General features: G+C 42.4%; 1 protein-coding gene across 6 annotated transcripts in view; it reads right to left on the minus strand.

Moving 5' to 3' along the window:
• Nucleotides 1-18,440, minus strand: part of Ceacam20 (CEA cell adhesion molecule 20) — a 41,069-nt gene that overhangs the window by 4,936 nt on the left and 17,693 nt on the right. For 4 of the 6 annotated variants that reach the window (XM_074057553.1, XM_074057552.1, XM_074057548.1 and 1 more), the window contains 7 exons: nt 15,758-15,877; nt 13,863-13,982; nt 11,013-11,132; nt 9,173-9,292; nt 7,316-7,435; nt 4,472-4,591; nt 1,610-1,729 (listed from right to left, as the gene is read on the minus strand). In XM_074057553.1, coding sequence (XP_073913654.1) covers nt 1,610-1,729; nt 4,472-4,591; nt 7,316-7,435; nt 9,173-9,292; nt 11,013-11,132; nt 13,863-13,982; nt 15,758-15,877 — 840 coding nt within the window. The remainder of the gene's footprint in view (nt 1-1,609; nt 1,730-4,471; nt 4,592-7,315; nt 7,436-9,172; nt 9,293-11,012; nt 11,133-13,862; nt 13,983-15,757; nt 15,878-18,440) is intronic. The other 2 variants (XM_074057551.1, XM_074057550.1) reach the window with 2 other exon arrangements.

Consider the following 18,440-nt stretch of genomic DNA (forward strand, 5'->3'; position numbering starts at 1 on the left):
CTCATGGCTGATTGCAGAGCTAACTCAATCTACACAATCCCCTGACCCAACTCAATTCTCCTCTGCAGGACTTGAACTTAGAGACACTTAAATCATAGAGAGGAAGATGTTATAATATAGTAGGAAGTCATAGAGGAGCCATGACCAGAAGACGTACGTAGGAAATCCATCCAGATTGTGAAAAATGAAACAAATTCATAGATTAGCCAAAGAAAGAGACAATAAGAGAGACAAGCTTCATGGTAGCCTTCCAGTCCCCGTGAATCCCAGCAGTAATTTCTGAAATTGAGTTATCTGACAGACCTCAATGTGCTCTCAGTAACTCCCACTTTATTCGAACTACTTCAGAGAGTTTATCTTTCATAGTATTAAAAATCCCTGACCAGGCCAGGCACTGGTGCATCACACCTGTAATCCCAGCTACTTGGGAGGCTGAGATCAGGAGGATGGCAATTTGAGGCCAGTCCAAGCAAATAGTTATCAAGACCCTATCTCCAAATAACCAGAATAAAATGAACTGGAGATGTGGCTCAAGCAGTAGAGCACCTACTTTGCTAGTGCAAAGTCCTTATCAAAAAATAAAATACCCTAAACAAGATATATAGTATATCCACACTTTTTGAGAATGGCTCATCTGTCAATTACGCTAAAGTCCACCACTCTCTAAGCAATCCTCATGATAAGTGATCCGCCTTCTTGAAAAAAAAGGAACACAGCAGTCCTCTATGTTAAGCAAACATTTTAGACAGCACTAAATTATTAAAGTTCTGTGACCCTAAACCTTGGCTTTTCCAAACCCAATAAAAGTGTCCCTGGGACAGGCACCGAGCTTTGGTCTGGCTCCTCTGGACAAACCTGGGTTGGTCATCAACACCTTCAGAATACAGAACCAAAGGCCCAGTACTGGACCTGGCATCATCCAGCCAAGCCTTACACCAGGATGCTGTCGCCTGAGTTCTCTGGAGGAGTTCCACTAATCCCTAATTCTCTGAGCTTGCTACGGGAACTTTTGTTTAGACTTGGATGAACTAATAGTTTTCATGCTTTTAAGTGGTTTAACTGTACATATTGCTCTTCATTTGCTTCCAGGAAGCTCAAAGACAAATAAGGTATCGGAACAGAGACCACATAGATCCAGCATATTTTTACCTGTTTGCTTATAACTTGACCTCCTTCTATTTTAAAAAATATTTTTCTTAGCCAGGCATGGTGTTGTATGCCTGTAATCCCAGCACTCTGGAGGCTGAGGCAGGCGAATCATGAGTTTGAGGCCATCTTGGGCTACATAGAGAGACCCTGTCTAAAGTACAGAGGTGGGAGAGAGAGGGAAAATGAAGGGAGGGGAGAGAGAGAGGTGAGACAGATGGGGAGTGAAATTGACAGAAAAGAAGTGGGTGGAGTGAAAGCAAATTCAATGCACATAGAATGAAGTACAAAGGAGTGGGTAAAATAACAGGGTAAATTCACCAAAAAATGACAGGATGGAATCCAACTGAAATGATTTATAGGAAAATTCTGTTGGTACAGCATCATAAAGACTTCAGCAGAGGAAAAGGCAAACAAGGGACAGCCTTCTACCTGCCTAAAGACTCAGCATGGCATAAAATACCTCGTACTCTGCCTCTGTATTGTCTTCTGGAACAGAGCGGACCGGTGGACGCATCCGGGGTTTGGGCACAGGATTTCTAGGGCCAGAAGAGTGGCCTCCCGGGGCTGTAGGTGGTTCCATCTGCAGGTGGGCAGAGAAATCAGGTGAGAGCCCCCATAGACTGCCTGGAGACCTACACAGAGGAAAGAAGTCACCCAGGACCTCGCAGAGAATCAGATTAGAGAAGGATTGGGACCCACCCCACAGATCATAAGCTCTTGGCAAAGTAGCAGGATAAAAAATGAACATACAGAAATCAGTAGCCTTTCTATACAACAACAATGAACAGAATGAGAAAGAAATCAGGAAAACAATCCCATATACAATAGCATCAAAAACAATAAAGTACCTTGGAATAAATTAAGCAAAAGAAACCCAAGACATTTTTAATAAAAATTATACACCACTGAAGAGAGATATTGAAGACAACTTCAGAAGATGCAAAGACCTTCCATGCTTGCAGATTGGCAGAATCAACATTGTGAAAATGGTTATACTACCAAAAGCAATCTACATGTTCACTGCAATCCCTATCAAAATTCCAATGACATCCTGCACAGAAATAGAAAACTCAATCTTCAAATACATATGGAAACACAAAAGACCTCAAATAGCCAAACCAATTCTGGGCAAAAAGTCCAATGCTGGAGGCATCACAATACCTGACTTCAAACTATACCACAGAGCCATAGCAATATAAACAGCATGGTATTGGCACAAAAACTGACAGGAAGACCAATGGATCAGAATAGAAGATCCAGACATAAACCCACACAGCTACAGCCAATAGATCTTTGACAAAGGAGCACAAACACACAATGGATATCTTCATGTATAAGGCTGAAAGTAGATTCCTGTCTTTCACCCTGTACCAAAATCAACTCAAAGTGGATAAAAAAACCTAATATAAAGACTGAAACTTTGAAACAACTCCAGGAAGCAGTAGGAATTACACCGGAACATATAGATATAGGGAATGATTCCTAAGTAGAACTCAAAAGGCTCAGCATCTAAGAGAAACAATGAACAAATGGAACTGCATCAAACTAAAGAGCTTCTGCCCAGCAAAAGGAAACAATCACCAGACTCAAGAGACAGCCCACAGAATGGGAGAAAATCTTTGCCAGTAACTCATCTGATAAGGGACTAGATCCAGAACCTACAGGAAACAAAAAATTCAACCACAAAAGAATCAGCACCCCAATGAAGAAATGGGCAAAAGAATTCAACAGGAAATTCTCAAAGGAAGAGGTACAAAAAGCCAGTAAATACATGAAGAAGTGTTCAACTACCCTAGTTATAAAAGAGACGCCAATCAAAACTGCACTAAGATTTCATCTCACCAAAGTGAGAATGGCCACAGTCAAGGCCAATGACAATGACAAATGCTGGCGAGGATGCCAGCAAGAACCTTATACACTGCTGGTGGGAATGTAAATTAGTATTACCATTATGGAGAGCAGTATTGAGATTCCTCAAAAAGCTAAAGTTAGAACTGTCCTATGATCCTGTGATCCTATGATCCTTTGATCTTATGATCCTTTTGAGCATCCACCCAAAAGAATGAGAGTCAGGATACAACAGAGACACCTGTACACCAATGTTCAACATAGCACTATTCACAACAGCCAAAGTTTGTAAACAACCCAGATGCCCTAACTGATGAATGGATCAAGACAATGTGGTACATATACACAATGGAGTTTTATTCAGCCATAAGGAATAATGAAGTGGTTCGAAGATAAGTGGATACAATTCGAGGACATCATGTTAGTGAAGTAAGCCAGGAACAGAAACACAAAGGCTACATGTTATCTCTCACATATGGAAGATAGATCAAAAAGATAAACATATACACAAAAACTAGCATGATCATATACAAACTCAGATGGAGAACATGTTTGTAACAGTAAAATTACTCTATGGAACTCGGCGAAAGAAAAAAAATGATACAGCATCAGTAATATGGCATACCATAAGATGTAAAGGTAGAGGATATAAGGATGGGTATTGAAAGCTGTTGAAAAATATGGGTAGGAGGTAAAGGGGTAAGGGAGAGCGATGGAAGGGGTTGAACAGACCAAAGTGAAGAATATCCACAGTGGGAATATATTGAGTAACTACTTTGAACATCACCTTAAATATTAATAATGAAAGACAGGACTATAAGTAGGTATAGTGTTTGGGGGTACTAAGGAAGGAGGAGGGTAAATGAAAGAGACTAAGGTGAGGATATATGGTCGATGGACTTTGTACACTGATAGGAAAGAGAACAAAGAAACTTCTTGCAATTGCTTTAAGTGGGATGGAGAGGGGCTGAGGGGAGAACAATGTAAGTGATGTGATCAATGTACAGTGTAAGCCCAATCAAAGTGTTACTTTGAATCCTCATACATACAGAATATATCCTAATTTTAAAAATGTATACTAAAAAAGTTTTGTTAGCTGGGCAAGGTGGTGTGTGCCCTTAATCCCAGTACTCAGGAGGCAGGGGGAGGGGAGAGAGATAAGAAGAAGGAGGAGAAGAAGGAAGGGGAGAGAGAAGAGAAGGAGTATGGAGACAGAAAGAGAGAAGGACAAGGAAGAGAACTTGAGGGAAAAGAAGTGGAGGGAGTGAAAATCAATTCATAGGATGTGGAGTAAAGTACAGGCATGGACTGTAAAGGGATGGGTGGAATTAAGCAGAAAATAACAGGAGGAAAGGGACGAAATGAGGGAAAAAGACTTCTAAGGGAAATTCTGTTGGGAGTTTATCATAAAGACTTCAGCAGGGAACAAGGCACACAGAGTCTATCTGCCTAAAGACAGCATGGCATAAAATACCTCGTAGTCTGTCTCTGTATTGTCTTCTGGAACAGAGTGGACCGGTGGACGCATCGGGGGTTTCGGCACTGGATTTCTGGGGCCAGAAGAATGGCTGCCGGGGGCTGAAGGTGGTTCCATCTGCAGGTGGGCAGAGAAATCAGGTAAGAGACCCAGAGAAAGGAAGGGAGTCACCCAGGACCTTGCAGAGTATCAGAAGTAGAGAAGGATTGGGACCTGCCCCACAGATCATAAACTCTTGGCAAAGTAGCAAGATAAAAATTTAACATACAGAAGTCAGTAGCCTTTCTATATACTAACTAAGAACAGAGTGAGAAAGAAATCAGGGAAACAATTCCATTTACAATAGCATCAAAAACAATAAAGTACCTTGGAATAAATTAAGCAAAAGAAACCCAAGACATTTAATAAAAATTATACACCACTGAAAAGAGATATTGAAGACGACTTCAGAAGATGGAAAGACCTTCCAAGCTCATGGATTGGCAGAATAAACATTGTGAAAATGGCCATACTTCCAAAAGCAATCTACACGTTCACTGCAATCCCTATCAAAATTCCAATGACATTCTGCACAGTTAGAAAAATCAATCTTGAAATACATATGGCAACACAAAAGACCTCGAATACCAAAACAATTCTGAGCAAGAAGTCCAATGCTGGAGGAATCACAAACCTGACTTCAAACTATACCACAGAGCCATAACAAAAAAAATAGTACGGTATTGGCACAAAAACTGACAAGAAGACTAATGGATCAGAACAGAAGATCCCGACATAAACCCACACAGATACAGCCAACAGATCTTCGACAAAGGAGAAAAAACACACAATGGAGAAGAGATAGAATATTCAACAAATATTGCTGGGAAAACTGGATATCCACATGTATAAGACTGAAAGTAGATTCCTGTCTTTCACCCTGTACCAAAATCAACTCAAAGTGGATCAAAGACCTTAATATAAGATAGAAACTTTGGAACTCCAGGAAGCAGTAGGAATTACATTGGAAAAGATTTGTATAGAGAATGATTCCTAAGTAAAACTCAAAAGGCTCAGCATCTAAGAGAAACAATGAATAAATGGGACTGCACCAAACTAAAGAGCTTCTGCCCAGCAAAGGTAAGAATCACCAGACAGAAAGGAAGAAAATCTTTGCTAGTTATTCATCTAATAAGGAATTAATATCAAGAATCTAAAGGAAACTCAAAACACTCAGCCACCAAAGAATCAGCACCACAATGAAAAAATGATCACATGAAATCAACAGGGGATTCGCAAAGGAAGAGGTACAAATGGCCGGTAAATACATGAAGAAGTGTTCAACTTCCCTGGTTATAAAAGAGATGCAAATCAAAACAGCTCTTAGAGTTCATCTCACCACAGTTAGAGGGCCACAGTCAAGGCCAATGACAATGACAAATGCTGGCGAGGATGCCAGCAAGAACCCTATACACTGCTGGTGGGAATGTAAATTAGCACAACCACTACGGAGAGCAGTATTGAGATTCCACAAAAAGGTAAAGTTAGAACTGCCATATCATCCAGTGATATTGCTCCTGGGCATCTACCCAAAAGAACAAGTCTCAGGACACAACAGAGACACCTGAACACCAATGTCCATCGCAGCCAGTATTTACAACAGCCAAGCTTTGGAAACAACTCAGATGACCTACAACTGATGAATCGATCAAGAAACTGTGGTATGTATACACAACCTGGAGTATTACTCAGCCATAGGAATAACGACGTGCTTTGAAGGTAAATGGATGCAATTGGAGGACATCATGTTAAGTGAAGTAAGTCAGGAACAGAAACACAAAGCCACATGTTTCCTCTCACACATGGAGGATAGATTCAAAAGGTAAAATGTATGCAAAACCTAGCATGATCATGTACAAACTCAGATGGAGAACATGTTTGTAACAGTGAAATTACTCTATGGAACTCGGAAAGAGGGAAAGAAAAAAAGAATGTTAGAGCATAGGTAATATGGCAAACCATAGAGGTGAACATAGAGGATATAAGCATGTGTATCGAAAGCTGTTGAAAAATGGAGATAGGAGGTAAAGAGGTAAGGGAGAGCGATGGAAGGGGTTGAACAAACCAAAGTGAAGAATATCCACAGTGGGAATATATTGAGAAACCACTTTGAACATCACCTTAAATATTAATAATGAAAGACAGGACTGTAAGTAGGTATAGTGTTGGGGAGTAACAGTGGAAGAGGGAGGGTAAATGAAAGGGATTAAGGTGAAGATATAAGGTCAATGGACTTTATATACTTATAGGAAAGAGAACAAAGAAACCTCTTGCAATTGTTTTAAGTAGGGTGGAGAGGGGCTGAGGGGAGAACAATGTAAGTGATGTGACCAATGTACAGTGTAAGCCCAATCAAAGTGTCATTTTGAATCCTCCCACATAAGGAATATATCCTAATTTTAAAAATGCATGGTATAAAACTTTTGTTACCTGGGCAAGGTGGTGTGTGCCTTTAATCCCAGTACTCAGGAGGTAGGGCGAGGGGAGAGAGATAAGAAGAAGGAGGCAGAGGCAGAGGAAAGGGAAAGAGAAAGGGAAGAGAATGAGAGAGGGATGAGGAAGAGAACTTGAGGGAAAACAAGTGGAGGGAGTGAAAATCAATTCAAAGGACATGGAGTGAAGTACGGGCATGGACTGTAAAGGGATGGGTGGATTTAAGCAGAAAATAACAAGATGAAAATAGATGAAATGGAGGGAAAAAGACTTCTAAGGAAAATTCTCTTGGGAGTTTATCATGAAGACTTCAGCAGGGAACAAGGCACACAGAGCCTATCTGCCTAAAGACAGCATGGCATAAAATACCTCATAGTCTGTTTCTGTGTTGTCTTCTGGAACAGAGCGGACTGGTGGATGCATCTGGAGTTTGGGCGCTGGATTTCTGGGTCCAGATAAGTGGCCTATGAAGGCTGAAGGTGGTTCCATCTGCAAGTGGGCAGAGAAATCAGGTGTGACCGAAGTCTTAGACTTCCTGAAAAGCCACAGAGAAAAGGGGATCTACCCAGGATCTCAAGGAGAATCAGAAATAGAGAAGGATTAGAACCCAGACCCGTGGCTGGCAGGAGCTCTCTCTTTACTTCTGCTACATCAGCAGCCTCTCCTCCCAGCCTCCTTCACACTCGGCATGACCAGGTACTGCCACCTCACTGGAATCCAATTATAAGACCTAGATTCAAACTGCGAAGAATCAAGAAAGAGTCTGACCCTAACCCCTGTGATTTCCAGAGCAAATCAAACATAAAAATCTCAGACTGCAATTACCCTACAGCTCCCTTGATCAAATTGTTAGGGACCACATGCCTGGTAGAACTGTTCCGTGAATTCTGACAGCATCACTGGGGCAGATCAAGTTGTAAAGAGGTCATAGTGCTTGGGAGTGGGGTCAGACACCCCAGATATTCTCAGAGAGTTTCAGCCTCAAAGATACTTATAGTTCAGCCTGGCACTGGTGGCTCACACCTGAAATCTAGCTATTAGGGAGGCTGAGACTGGGAGGATTGAGGTTTGAGGCCAGCCCAGCAAATAGTTTGCAAGACCCCATCTCCAAAATAACCAGAGCAAAATGAGCTGGAGATGTGGCTCAAGCAGTAGAGCGCCTGCTCTGCAAGTGCAAAGCCTTGAGTTCAAATACCAGTCTCTCCATATTTTCTTTTTAAATCCCTAACCAAGACATACAGGACATCCACATGATTTGAGAATGGTTCATCTGTCGATTACGCTAATACCACCACCCTCTGCGTCGTCCCCATGCTAAGGAACTGTCCAGTGAACAACAGGGAACACAGCTGTCCTCTACTCAAGCCGGCACATCAAGCAGCACTAAAGAACTAAAGTTCTGTGACCCTAAACCTTGCCCTTTCCACCCCAATAAAAGTGTCCCTGGAACCAACACCCAGCTTTGGTCTGCCTCCATCTTCTGCCTCCTCTGGAAAAACCTTGGTTGGTCACTAGCACCTCAGAATACAGAACCAAAAGCCCAGTACTGGACCTGGCGTCATCCAGCCAAGCCTTACACCAGGATGCTGTCGCCTGAGTTCTCTGGAGGAGTTCCACTAATCCCTAATTCTCTGAGCTTGCTATTGGCACTTTGGTTCACTTGGATGGACTCATAGTTTTCATGCTTTTAAGTGATTTAACCGTCATATCGCTCTTCATTTGCTGCCAGGAAACTCAAAGACAAATAAGAGGGATGGGGACAGATACCACGGAGGTCCAGCATAGTTTTACTTTTTACCTAAGCTGTGATTTCCTTCTATTGTTAAAAATATTTTTCTTAGCTGGGCTTAGTGGTGCATGCCTGTAATCCCAGCACTTGGGAGGCTGAGGCAGGAGAATCAGAGAGACCCTTCTAATGGAGAGAGGGAGAGAGAGAGAGAAGGGGGAAATGAGGAGGAGTTGAAGGAAGGAAGTGAAATTGACAGAAAAGAAGTGGGCAGAGTGAAAGCAAATTTGATGAATTCATTCTATAATGAATTACAATAGGTGGGTAAAGGAACAGGGTGAAATTCACTAGAAATTCACTAGAAAATGACAGGATAGAATGCAACTGCAATTATTTTTAAGGGAAATTCTGTTGGTACAGCATCATAAAGACTTCAGCAAAGAAAAAGGCACACAGGGGACAGCCTTCTATCTGCCTAAAGACAGCATGGCATAAAATACCTCGTACTCTGCCTCTGTATTGTCTTCTGGAACAGAGCGGACTGGTGGATGCATCTGGAGTTTCAGCGCTGGATTTCTGGGTCCAGATAAGTGGCCTATGAAGGCTGAAGGTGGTTCCATCTGCAAGTGGGCAGAGAAATCAGGTGTGACCGAAGTCTTAGACTTCCTGAAAAGCCACAGAGAAAAGGGGATCTACCCAGGATCTCAAGGAGAATCAGAAATAGAGAAAGATTAGAACCCAGACTCGTGGCTGGCAGGAGTTCTCTCTCTACTTCTGCTACATCAGCAGCCTCTCCTCCCAGCCTCCTTCACACTCGGCATGACCAGGCACTGCCACCTCACTGGAATCCAATTATAAGACCTAGATTCAAAGTGCGAAGAATCAAGAAAGAGTCTGACCCTAACCCCTGTGATTTCCAGAGCAAATCAAACATAAAAATCTCAGACTGCAATTACCCTACAGCTCCCTTGATCAAATTGTTAGGGACCACATGCCTGGTAGAACTGTTCCGTGAATTCTGACAGCATCACTGGGGCAGATCAAGTTGTAAAGAGGTCATAGTGCTTGGGAGTGGGGTCAGACACCCCAGATATTCTCAGAGAGTTTCAGCCTCAAAGATACTTATAGTTCAGCCTGGTACTGGTGGCTCACACCTGTAATCCTAGTATTTGGGAGGCTGAAACTGTGAGGATTGAGGTTTGAGGCCAGCTCAGCAAATAGTTTGCAAGACCCCATCTCCAAAATAACCAGAGCAAAATGAGCTGGAGATGTGGCTCAAGCAGTAGAGCGCCTGCTCTGCAAGTGCAAAGCCTTGAGTTCAAATACCAGTCTCTCCAAAACTTTTTTAAAATCCCTAACCAAGACATACAGGACATCCACATGATTTGAGAATGGTTCATCTGTCGATTACGCTAATACCACCACCCTCTGCGTCATCCCCATGCTAAGGAACTGTCCAGTGAACAACAGGGAACACAGCTGTCCTCTACTCAAGCCGGCACATCAAGCAGCACTAAAGAACTAAAGTTCTGTGACCCTAAACCTTGCCCTTTCCACCCCAATAAAAGTGTCCCTGGAACCAACACCCAGCTTTGGTCTGCCTCCATCTTCTGCCTCCTCTGGAAAAACCTGGGTTGGTCACTAGCACCTCAGAATACAGAACCAAAAGCCCAGTACTGGACCTGGCGTCATCCAGCCAAGCCTTACACCAGGATGCTGTCGCCTGAGTTCTCTGGAGGAGTTCCACTAATCCCTAATTCTCTGAGCTTGCTATTGGCACTTTGGTTCACTTGGATGGACTCATAGTTTTCATGCTTTTAAGTGATTTAACCGTCATATCGCTCTTCATTTGCTGCCAGGAAACTCAAAGACAAATAAGAGGGATGGGGACAGATACCACGGAGGTCCAGCATAGTTTTACTTTTTACCTAAGCTGTGATTTCCTTCTATTGTTAAAGATATTTTTCTTAGCTGGGCTTAGTGGTGCATGCCTGTAATCCCAGCACGTGGGAGGCTGAGGCAGGAGAATCAGAGAGCCCCTTCCAATGGAGAGAGGGAGAGAGAGAGAGAAGGGGGAAATGAGGAGGAGTTGAGGGAAGGAAGTGAAATTGACAGAAAAGAAGTGGGCAGAGTGAAAGCAAATTGGATGAACATAGAATGAATTACAATAGGTGGGTAAAGGAACAGGGTGAAATTCACTAGAAAATGACAGGATAGAATGCAACTGCAATTATTTTTAAGGGAAATTCTGTTGGTAGAGCATCATAAAGACTTCAGCAAAGAAAAAGGCACACAGGGGACAGCCTTCTATCTGCCTAAAGACAGCATGGCATAAAATACCTCGTACTCTGCCTCTGTATTGTCTTCTGGAACAGAGCGGACCGGTGGACGCATCCGTGGTTTCGGCACTGGATTTCTGAGGCCAGAAGCGGGGCTTCCGGGGGCTGAAGGTGGTTCCATCTGCAGGTGGGCAGAGAAATCAGGTGAGAGACCCAGAGAGAGGAAGGGAGTCACCGAGGACCTTGCAGAGTATCAGAAATAGAGAATATTCAGACCCACTCCACAGATCATAAACTCTTGGCAATGTAGTAGGATAAAAAATAGCACGCAGAAATCAGTAGCCTTCCTATATATCAAAAGACAGACTGAGAAAGAAATCAGAGAAACAATCCCATTTACAATATCATCAAAACCATAAAGTACCTTTGAATAAATTTAGCAAAAGAAACCCAAGACATTTAATAAAAATTATACACCACTGAAAAGAGATATTGAAGATGACTTCAGAAGATGGAAAGACCTTCCAAGCTCGTGGATTGATAGAATCAACATTGTGAAAATGTCCATACTACCAAAAGCAATCTACATGTTTAACACAACCCCTATCATAATTCCAATGATACTGTCCACAAATAGAAAAATCATCTTGAAATACATATGGAAACACAAAAGACCTCGAATAGCTAAAGCAATTTTGAGTAAAAAATTCAATGCTGGAGGCATCACAATACCCAACTTCAAACTACACAACGGAGCCATAACAAGAAAAACAGCATGACATTGGCACAAAAACTGACAGGAAGACTAATGGATCAGAAGAGAAAAAACAGACATAAACCCACACAGCTACAGCCAACAGATCTTTGACAAAGGAGAAAAAACACATTATGTAGAAAAGACAACGTCTTCAACAAATGCTGCTCGGAAAACTGGATATCCACATGTATAAGACTGAAAGTAGATTCCTGTCTTTCACCCTGTACCAAAATCAACTCAAAGTGAATCAAAAACCTTAATATAAAGACTGAAATTTTGAAACAACTCCAGGAAGCAGTAGGAATTACACTGGAACATATAGATATAGGGAATGACTTCCTAAGTAGAACTCAAAAGGCTCAGCATCTAAGAGAAACAATGAACAAATGGAACTGCATCAAACTAAAGAGCTTCTGCCCAGCAAAAGGAAACAATCACCAGACTCAAGAGACAGCCCACAGAATGGGAGAAAATCTCTGCCAGTGACTCATCTGATAAGGAACTAAAATCCAGAACCTACAGGAATCAAAAAACTAGCCACCAAAGAATCAGCACCCCAATGAAGAAATGGGCACATGAATTCAACAGGGCATTCTCAAAGGAAGAGGTACAGATGGCCAGTAAATACATGAAGAACTGTGCAACTTCCCATGTTATAAAAGAGACACAAATCAAAACTGCACTAAGATTTCACCTCACCCCTGTTAAAATGGCCATAGTTAAGGCATATGACAATGAGAAATGCTGGCAAGGATGCCAGCAAGAACCCTATACAATGCTGGTGGGAATGTAAATTAGCACAACCACTATGGAGATTTCCTCAAAAAGCTAAAGTTAGAACTGCCCTATGATCCAGTGATATCACTCCTGGGCATCTACTCAAAAGAACAAGAGTCAGGATTCAATAGAGACACCTGTACACCAATGTTCACCACAGCAGTGTTCATCACAGCCAAGCTTGGAAACAACCCAGATGCCCTACAACTGATGAATGGATGAAGAAAATGTGGTACAAACACACACCCTGGAGTATTACTCAGCCATAGGAATAACGACATGCTTTGAAGGTAAATGGATGCAACTGGGGATACCATGTTAGGTGAAGTAAGCCAGGCTCAGAAACACAAACGCTGCATGCTTTTTCCCATACAGGAAAAATAGATCCAAAAGATAAAAATGTACACAAAAGCGAGCATGATCATGTACAAACTCAGATGGAGAACATGTTTGTAACAGTGAAATTACTCTATCGAACTCGGGGAAAGAGGGAAAGAAAAAAGAGAATGTTAGAGCATAGGTAATATGGCATACCACAAGATGTGAAGATAGAGGATATAAATATGTATACTGAAAGCTGTTAAAAAATAGGGGCAGGAGGTAAAGGGGTAAGGGAGAGCGATGGAAGGGGCTGAACAGACCAAAGTGAAGAATATCCACAGTGGGAATATATTGAGAAACCACTTTGAACATCACCTTAAATATTAATAATGAAAGACAGGACTGTAAGTAGGTATAGTGTTGGGGAGTAACAGTGGAAGAGAGAGGGTAAATGAAAGAGATTAAGGTGAGGATACAAGGTCAATGGACTTTATACACTTATAGGAAAGAGAACAAAGAAACCTCTTGCAATTGTTTTAAGTAGGGTGGAGAGGGGCTAAGGGGAGAACAATGTAAGTGATGTGATCGATGTACAGTGTAAGCCCAATCAAAGTGTCACTTTGAATCCTCCCACATAAGGAATATATCCTAATTTTAAAAATGCATGGTATAAAACTTTTGTTACCTGGGCAAGGTGGTGTGTGCCTTTAATCCCAGTACTCAGGAGGTAGGGCGAGGGGAGAGAGATAAGAAGAAGGAGGCAGAGGAGGAGGAAGGGGAAAGAGAAAGGGAAGAGAATGAGAGAGGGATGAGGAAGAGAACTTGAGGGAAAACAAGTGGAGGGAGTGAAAATCAATTCATAGGACATGGAGTGAAGTACAGGCATGGACTGTAAAGGGATGGGTGGATTTAAGCAGAAAATAACAAGATGAAAATGGATGAAATGGAGGGAAAAGACTTCTAAGGAAAATTCTCTTGGGAGTTTATCATGAAGACTTCAGCAGGAAACAAGGCACACAAAGCCTATCTGCCTAAAGACAGCATGGCATAAAATACCTCGTATTCTGTTTCTGTGTTGTCTTCTGGAACAGAGCGGACAGGTGGATGCATCTGGAGTTTGGGCGCTGGATTTCTGGGGCCAGAAATGTGGCCTCCGAAGGCTGAAGGTGGTTCCATCTGCAAGTGGGCAGAGAAAACATGTGTGACCGAAGTCTTAGACTGCCTGAAAAGCCACAGAGAGGAAGGGATCTACCCAGGGTCTCATGGAGAATCAGAAATAAAGAAAGATTAGAACCCAGACCCGTGGCTGGCAGGAGCTCTCTCTACTTCTGCTACATCAGCAGCCTCTCCTCCCAGCCTCCTTCACACTCGGCATGACCAGGCCATTGCCACCTCATGGGAATCCAATTATAAGCCCTAGATTCAAAGTAAAAAGAATTAGTAAGAATCTGACCCTAACCCTTGTGATTATGGAGCATTGTTCCCCTCGTCCCTGACACTGGGATACACGATGAAGGGTGATTTCCTGAGCAAATCAAACATAAAAATCTCAGACTGCAATTACCCTACAGCTCCCTTGATCAAATTGTTAGGGACCACATGCCTGGTAGAACTGTTCCGTGAATTCTGACAGCATCACTGGGGCAGATCAAGTTGTAAAGAGGTCATAGTGCTTGGGAGTGGGGTCAGACACCCCAGATATTCTCAGAGAGTTTCAGCCTCAAAGATACTTATAGTTCAGCCTGGCACTGGTGGCTCACACCTGTAATCCTAGTATTTGGGAGGCTGAAACTGTGAGGATTGAGGTTTGAAGCCAGCTCAGCAAATAGTTTGCAAGACCCCATCTCCAAAATAACCAGAGCAAAATGAGCTGGAGATGTGGCTCAAGCAGTAGAGCGCCTGCTCTGCAAGTGCAAAGCCTTGAGTTCAAATACCAGTCTCTCCAAAACTTTTTTAAAATCCCTAACCAAGACATACAGGACATCCACATGATTTGAGAATGGTTCATCTGTCGATTACGCTAATACCACCACCCTCTGCGTCATCCCCATGCTAAGGAACTGTCCAGTGAACAACAGGGAACACAGCTGTCCTCTACTCAAGCCGGCACATCAAGCAGCACTAAAGAACTAAAGTTCTGTGACCCTAAACCCTACCCTTTCCACCCCAATAAAAGTGTCCCTGGAACCAACACCCAGCTTTGGTCTGCCTCCATCTTCTGCCTCCTCTGGAAAAACCTGGGTTGGTCACTAGCTCCTTCAGAATACAGAACCAAAGGCCCAGTACTGGACCTGGCATCATCCAGCCAAGCCTTACACCAGGATGCTGTCGCCTGAGTTCTCTGGAGGAGTTCCACTAATCCCTAATTCTCTGAGCTTGCTATTGGCACTTTGGTTCACTTGGATGGACTCATAGTTTTCATGCTTTTAAGTGATTTAACCGTCATATCGCTCTTCATTTGCTGCCAGGAAACTCAAAGACAAATAAGAGGGATGGGGACAGATACCACGGAGGTCCAGCATAGTTTTACTTTTTACCTAAGCTGTGATTTCCTTCTATTGTTAAAAATATTTTTCTTAGCTGGGCTTAGTGGTGCATGCCTGTAATCCCAGCACTTGGGAGGCTGAGGCAGGAGAATCAGAGAGACCCTTCTAATGGAGAGAGGGAGAGAGAGAGAGAAGGGGGAAATGAGGAGGAGTTGAGGGAAGGAAGTGAAATTGACAGAAAAGAAGTGGGCAGAGTGAAAGCAAATTGGATGCACATAGAATGAAGTACAATGAGGGGACCTAAAGGAATGGGGTGAAATTCACTAGAAAATGACAGGATGGAATGCAACTGCAATTATTTTTAAGGGAAATTCTGTTGGTAGAGCATCATAAAGACTTCAGCAAAGAAAAAGGCACACAGGGGACAGCCTTCTATCTGCCTAAAGACAGCATGGCATAAAATACCTCGTACTCTGCCTCTGTATTGTCTTCTGGAACAGAGCGGACCGGTGGACGCATTGGGGGTTTCGGCACTGGATTTCTGGGGCCAAAAGACTGGCCTCCGGGGGCTGAAGGTGGTTCCATCTGCAGGTGGGCAGAGAAATCAGGTGAGAGACCCAGAGAGAGGAAGGGAGTCACCGAGAACCTTGCAGAGTATCAGAAATAGAGAATATTCAGACCCACTCCACAGATCATAAACTCTTGGCAATGTAGTAGGATAAAAAATAGCACGCAGAAATCAGTAGCCTTCCTATATATCAACAAAGAACAGAATGAGAAAGAAATCAGGGAAACAATCCCATTTACAATATCATCGAAACCATAAAGTACCTTTGAATAAATTTAGCGAAAGAAACCCAAGACATTTAATAAAAATTATACACCACTGAAAAGAGATATTGAAGACGACTTCAGAAGATGGAAAGACCTTCCAAGCTCATGGATTGGCAGAATAAACATTGTGAAAATGGCCATACTTCCAAAAGCAATCTACACGTTCACTGCAATCCCTATCAAAATTCCAATGACATTCTGCACAGTTAGAAAAATCAATCTTGAAATACATATGGCAACACAAAAGACCTCGAATACCAAAACAATTGTGAGCAAGAAGTCCAATGACGGAGGCACCACAATGCCTGACTTCAAACTATACCACAGAGCCATAACAAAAAACAATAGTACGGTATTGGCACAAAAACTGACAGGAAGAATTTGGATCAGAACAGAAGATCCCAACATAAACCCACACAGATACAGCCAACAGATCTTCGACAAAGGAGCTCAAACACACAATGGAGAAGAGATAGAATATTCAACAACTATTGCTGGGAAAACTGGATAGCCACATGTATAAGACTGAAAGTAGATTTCTGTCTTTCACCCTGTACCAAAATCAACTCAAAGTGGATCAAAGACCTTAATATAAGACAGAAACTTTGAGACAACTCCAGGAAGCAGTAGGAATTACACTGGAACAGATCTGTATAGGGAATGATTCCTAAGTAGAATTCAAAAGGCTCAGCATCTAGAGAAACAATGAACAAATGGGACTGCATCAACTAAAGATCTTCTGCCCAGCAAAGGAAACAATCACCAGACTCAAGAGACAGCAGAGAATGGTAGAAAATCTTTGCCAGTGATGCATCTAATCAGGGACTAATATACAGAATCTACAGGAAACAAAAAACTCAGCCACCAAAGAATCAGAATCCCAATGAAGAAAGGGACACATGAAGTAAACAGGGAATTCTCAAAGGAAGACGTACAAATGGCCAGTAAATACATGAAGAAGTGTTCGACTTCCCTGGTTATAAAAGAGATGCAAATCAAAACTGCACTAAGATTTCATCTCACCAAAGTGAGAATGGCCACAGTCAAGGCATATGACAATGACAAATGCTGGCGAGGATGCCAGCAAGAACCCTATACACTGCTGGTGGGAATGTAATTAGCACAACCACTATGGACAGCAGTATTGAGATTCCTCAAAACGTAAAGTTAGAACTGCCATATCATCCAGTGATATTGCTCCTGGGCATCTACCCAAAAGAATGAGACTCAGGACACAACAGAGACACCTGTACACCAATGTCCATCGCAGCCAGTACTTACAACAGCCAAGCTTTGGAAACAACTCAGATGACCTACAACTGATGAATGGATCAAGAAAATGTGGTACGTATAAACACCCTGGAGTATTACTCAGCCATAGGAATAACGATGTGGTTGAGGTAAATGGATGCAATTGGAGGACATCATGTTAAGTGAAGTAAGCCAGGAACAGAAACACAAAGCCACATGTTTTCTCTCACACATGGAGGATAGATTCAAAAGGTAAAATGTATGCAAAACCTAGCATGATCATGTACAAACTCAGATGGAGAACATGTTTGTAACAGTGAAATTACTCTATGAAACTCAGAAAGAGGGCAAGAAAAAAAGAATGATAGAGCATAGGTAATATGGCATACCATAAGAGGTGAAGATAGAGGATATAAGCATGTGTATCGAAAGCTGTTGAAAAATGGAGATAGGAGGTAAAGAGGTAAGGGAGAGTGACGGAAGGGGTTGAACAGACCAAAGTAAAGAATATCCACAGTGGGAATATATTGAGAAACCACTTTGAAAATCACCTTCAATATTAATAATGAAAGACAGGACTGTAAGTAGGTATAGTGTTTGGGGGTAACAGTGGAAAGGGGAGGGTAAATGAAAGGGATTAAGGTGAGGATATAAGGTCAATGGACTTTATACACTTATAGGAAAGAGAACAAAGAAACCTCTTGCAATTGTTTTAAGTAGGGTGGAGAGGGGCTGAGTGGAGGAAAATGTAAGTGATGTGACCAATGTACAGTGTAAGCCCAATCAAAGTGTCATTTTGAATCCTCCCACATAAGGAATATATCCTAATTTTAAAAATGCATAGTAAAAAACTTATGTTACCTGGGCTAGGTGGTGTGTGTCTTTAATCCCGGTACTCAGGATGTAGGGCGAGGGGAGAGAGATAAGAAGAAGGAGGCAGAGGAGGAGGAAGGGGAAAGAGAAAGGGAAGAGAGACAGAGAGAATGAGAGAGGGATGAGGAAGAGAACTTGAGGGAAAACAAGTGGAGGGAGTGAAAATCAATTCATAGGACATGGAGTGAAG

This window comes from Castor canadensis, chromosome 16 (assembly GCF_047511655.1).
Source record: "Castor canadensis chromosome 16, mCasCan1.hap1v2, whole genome shotgun sequence".
Taxonomy (NCBI): Eukaryota; Metazoa; Chordata; class Mammalia; order Rodentia; family Castoridae; genus Castor; species Castor canadensis.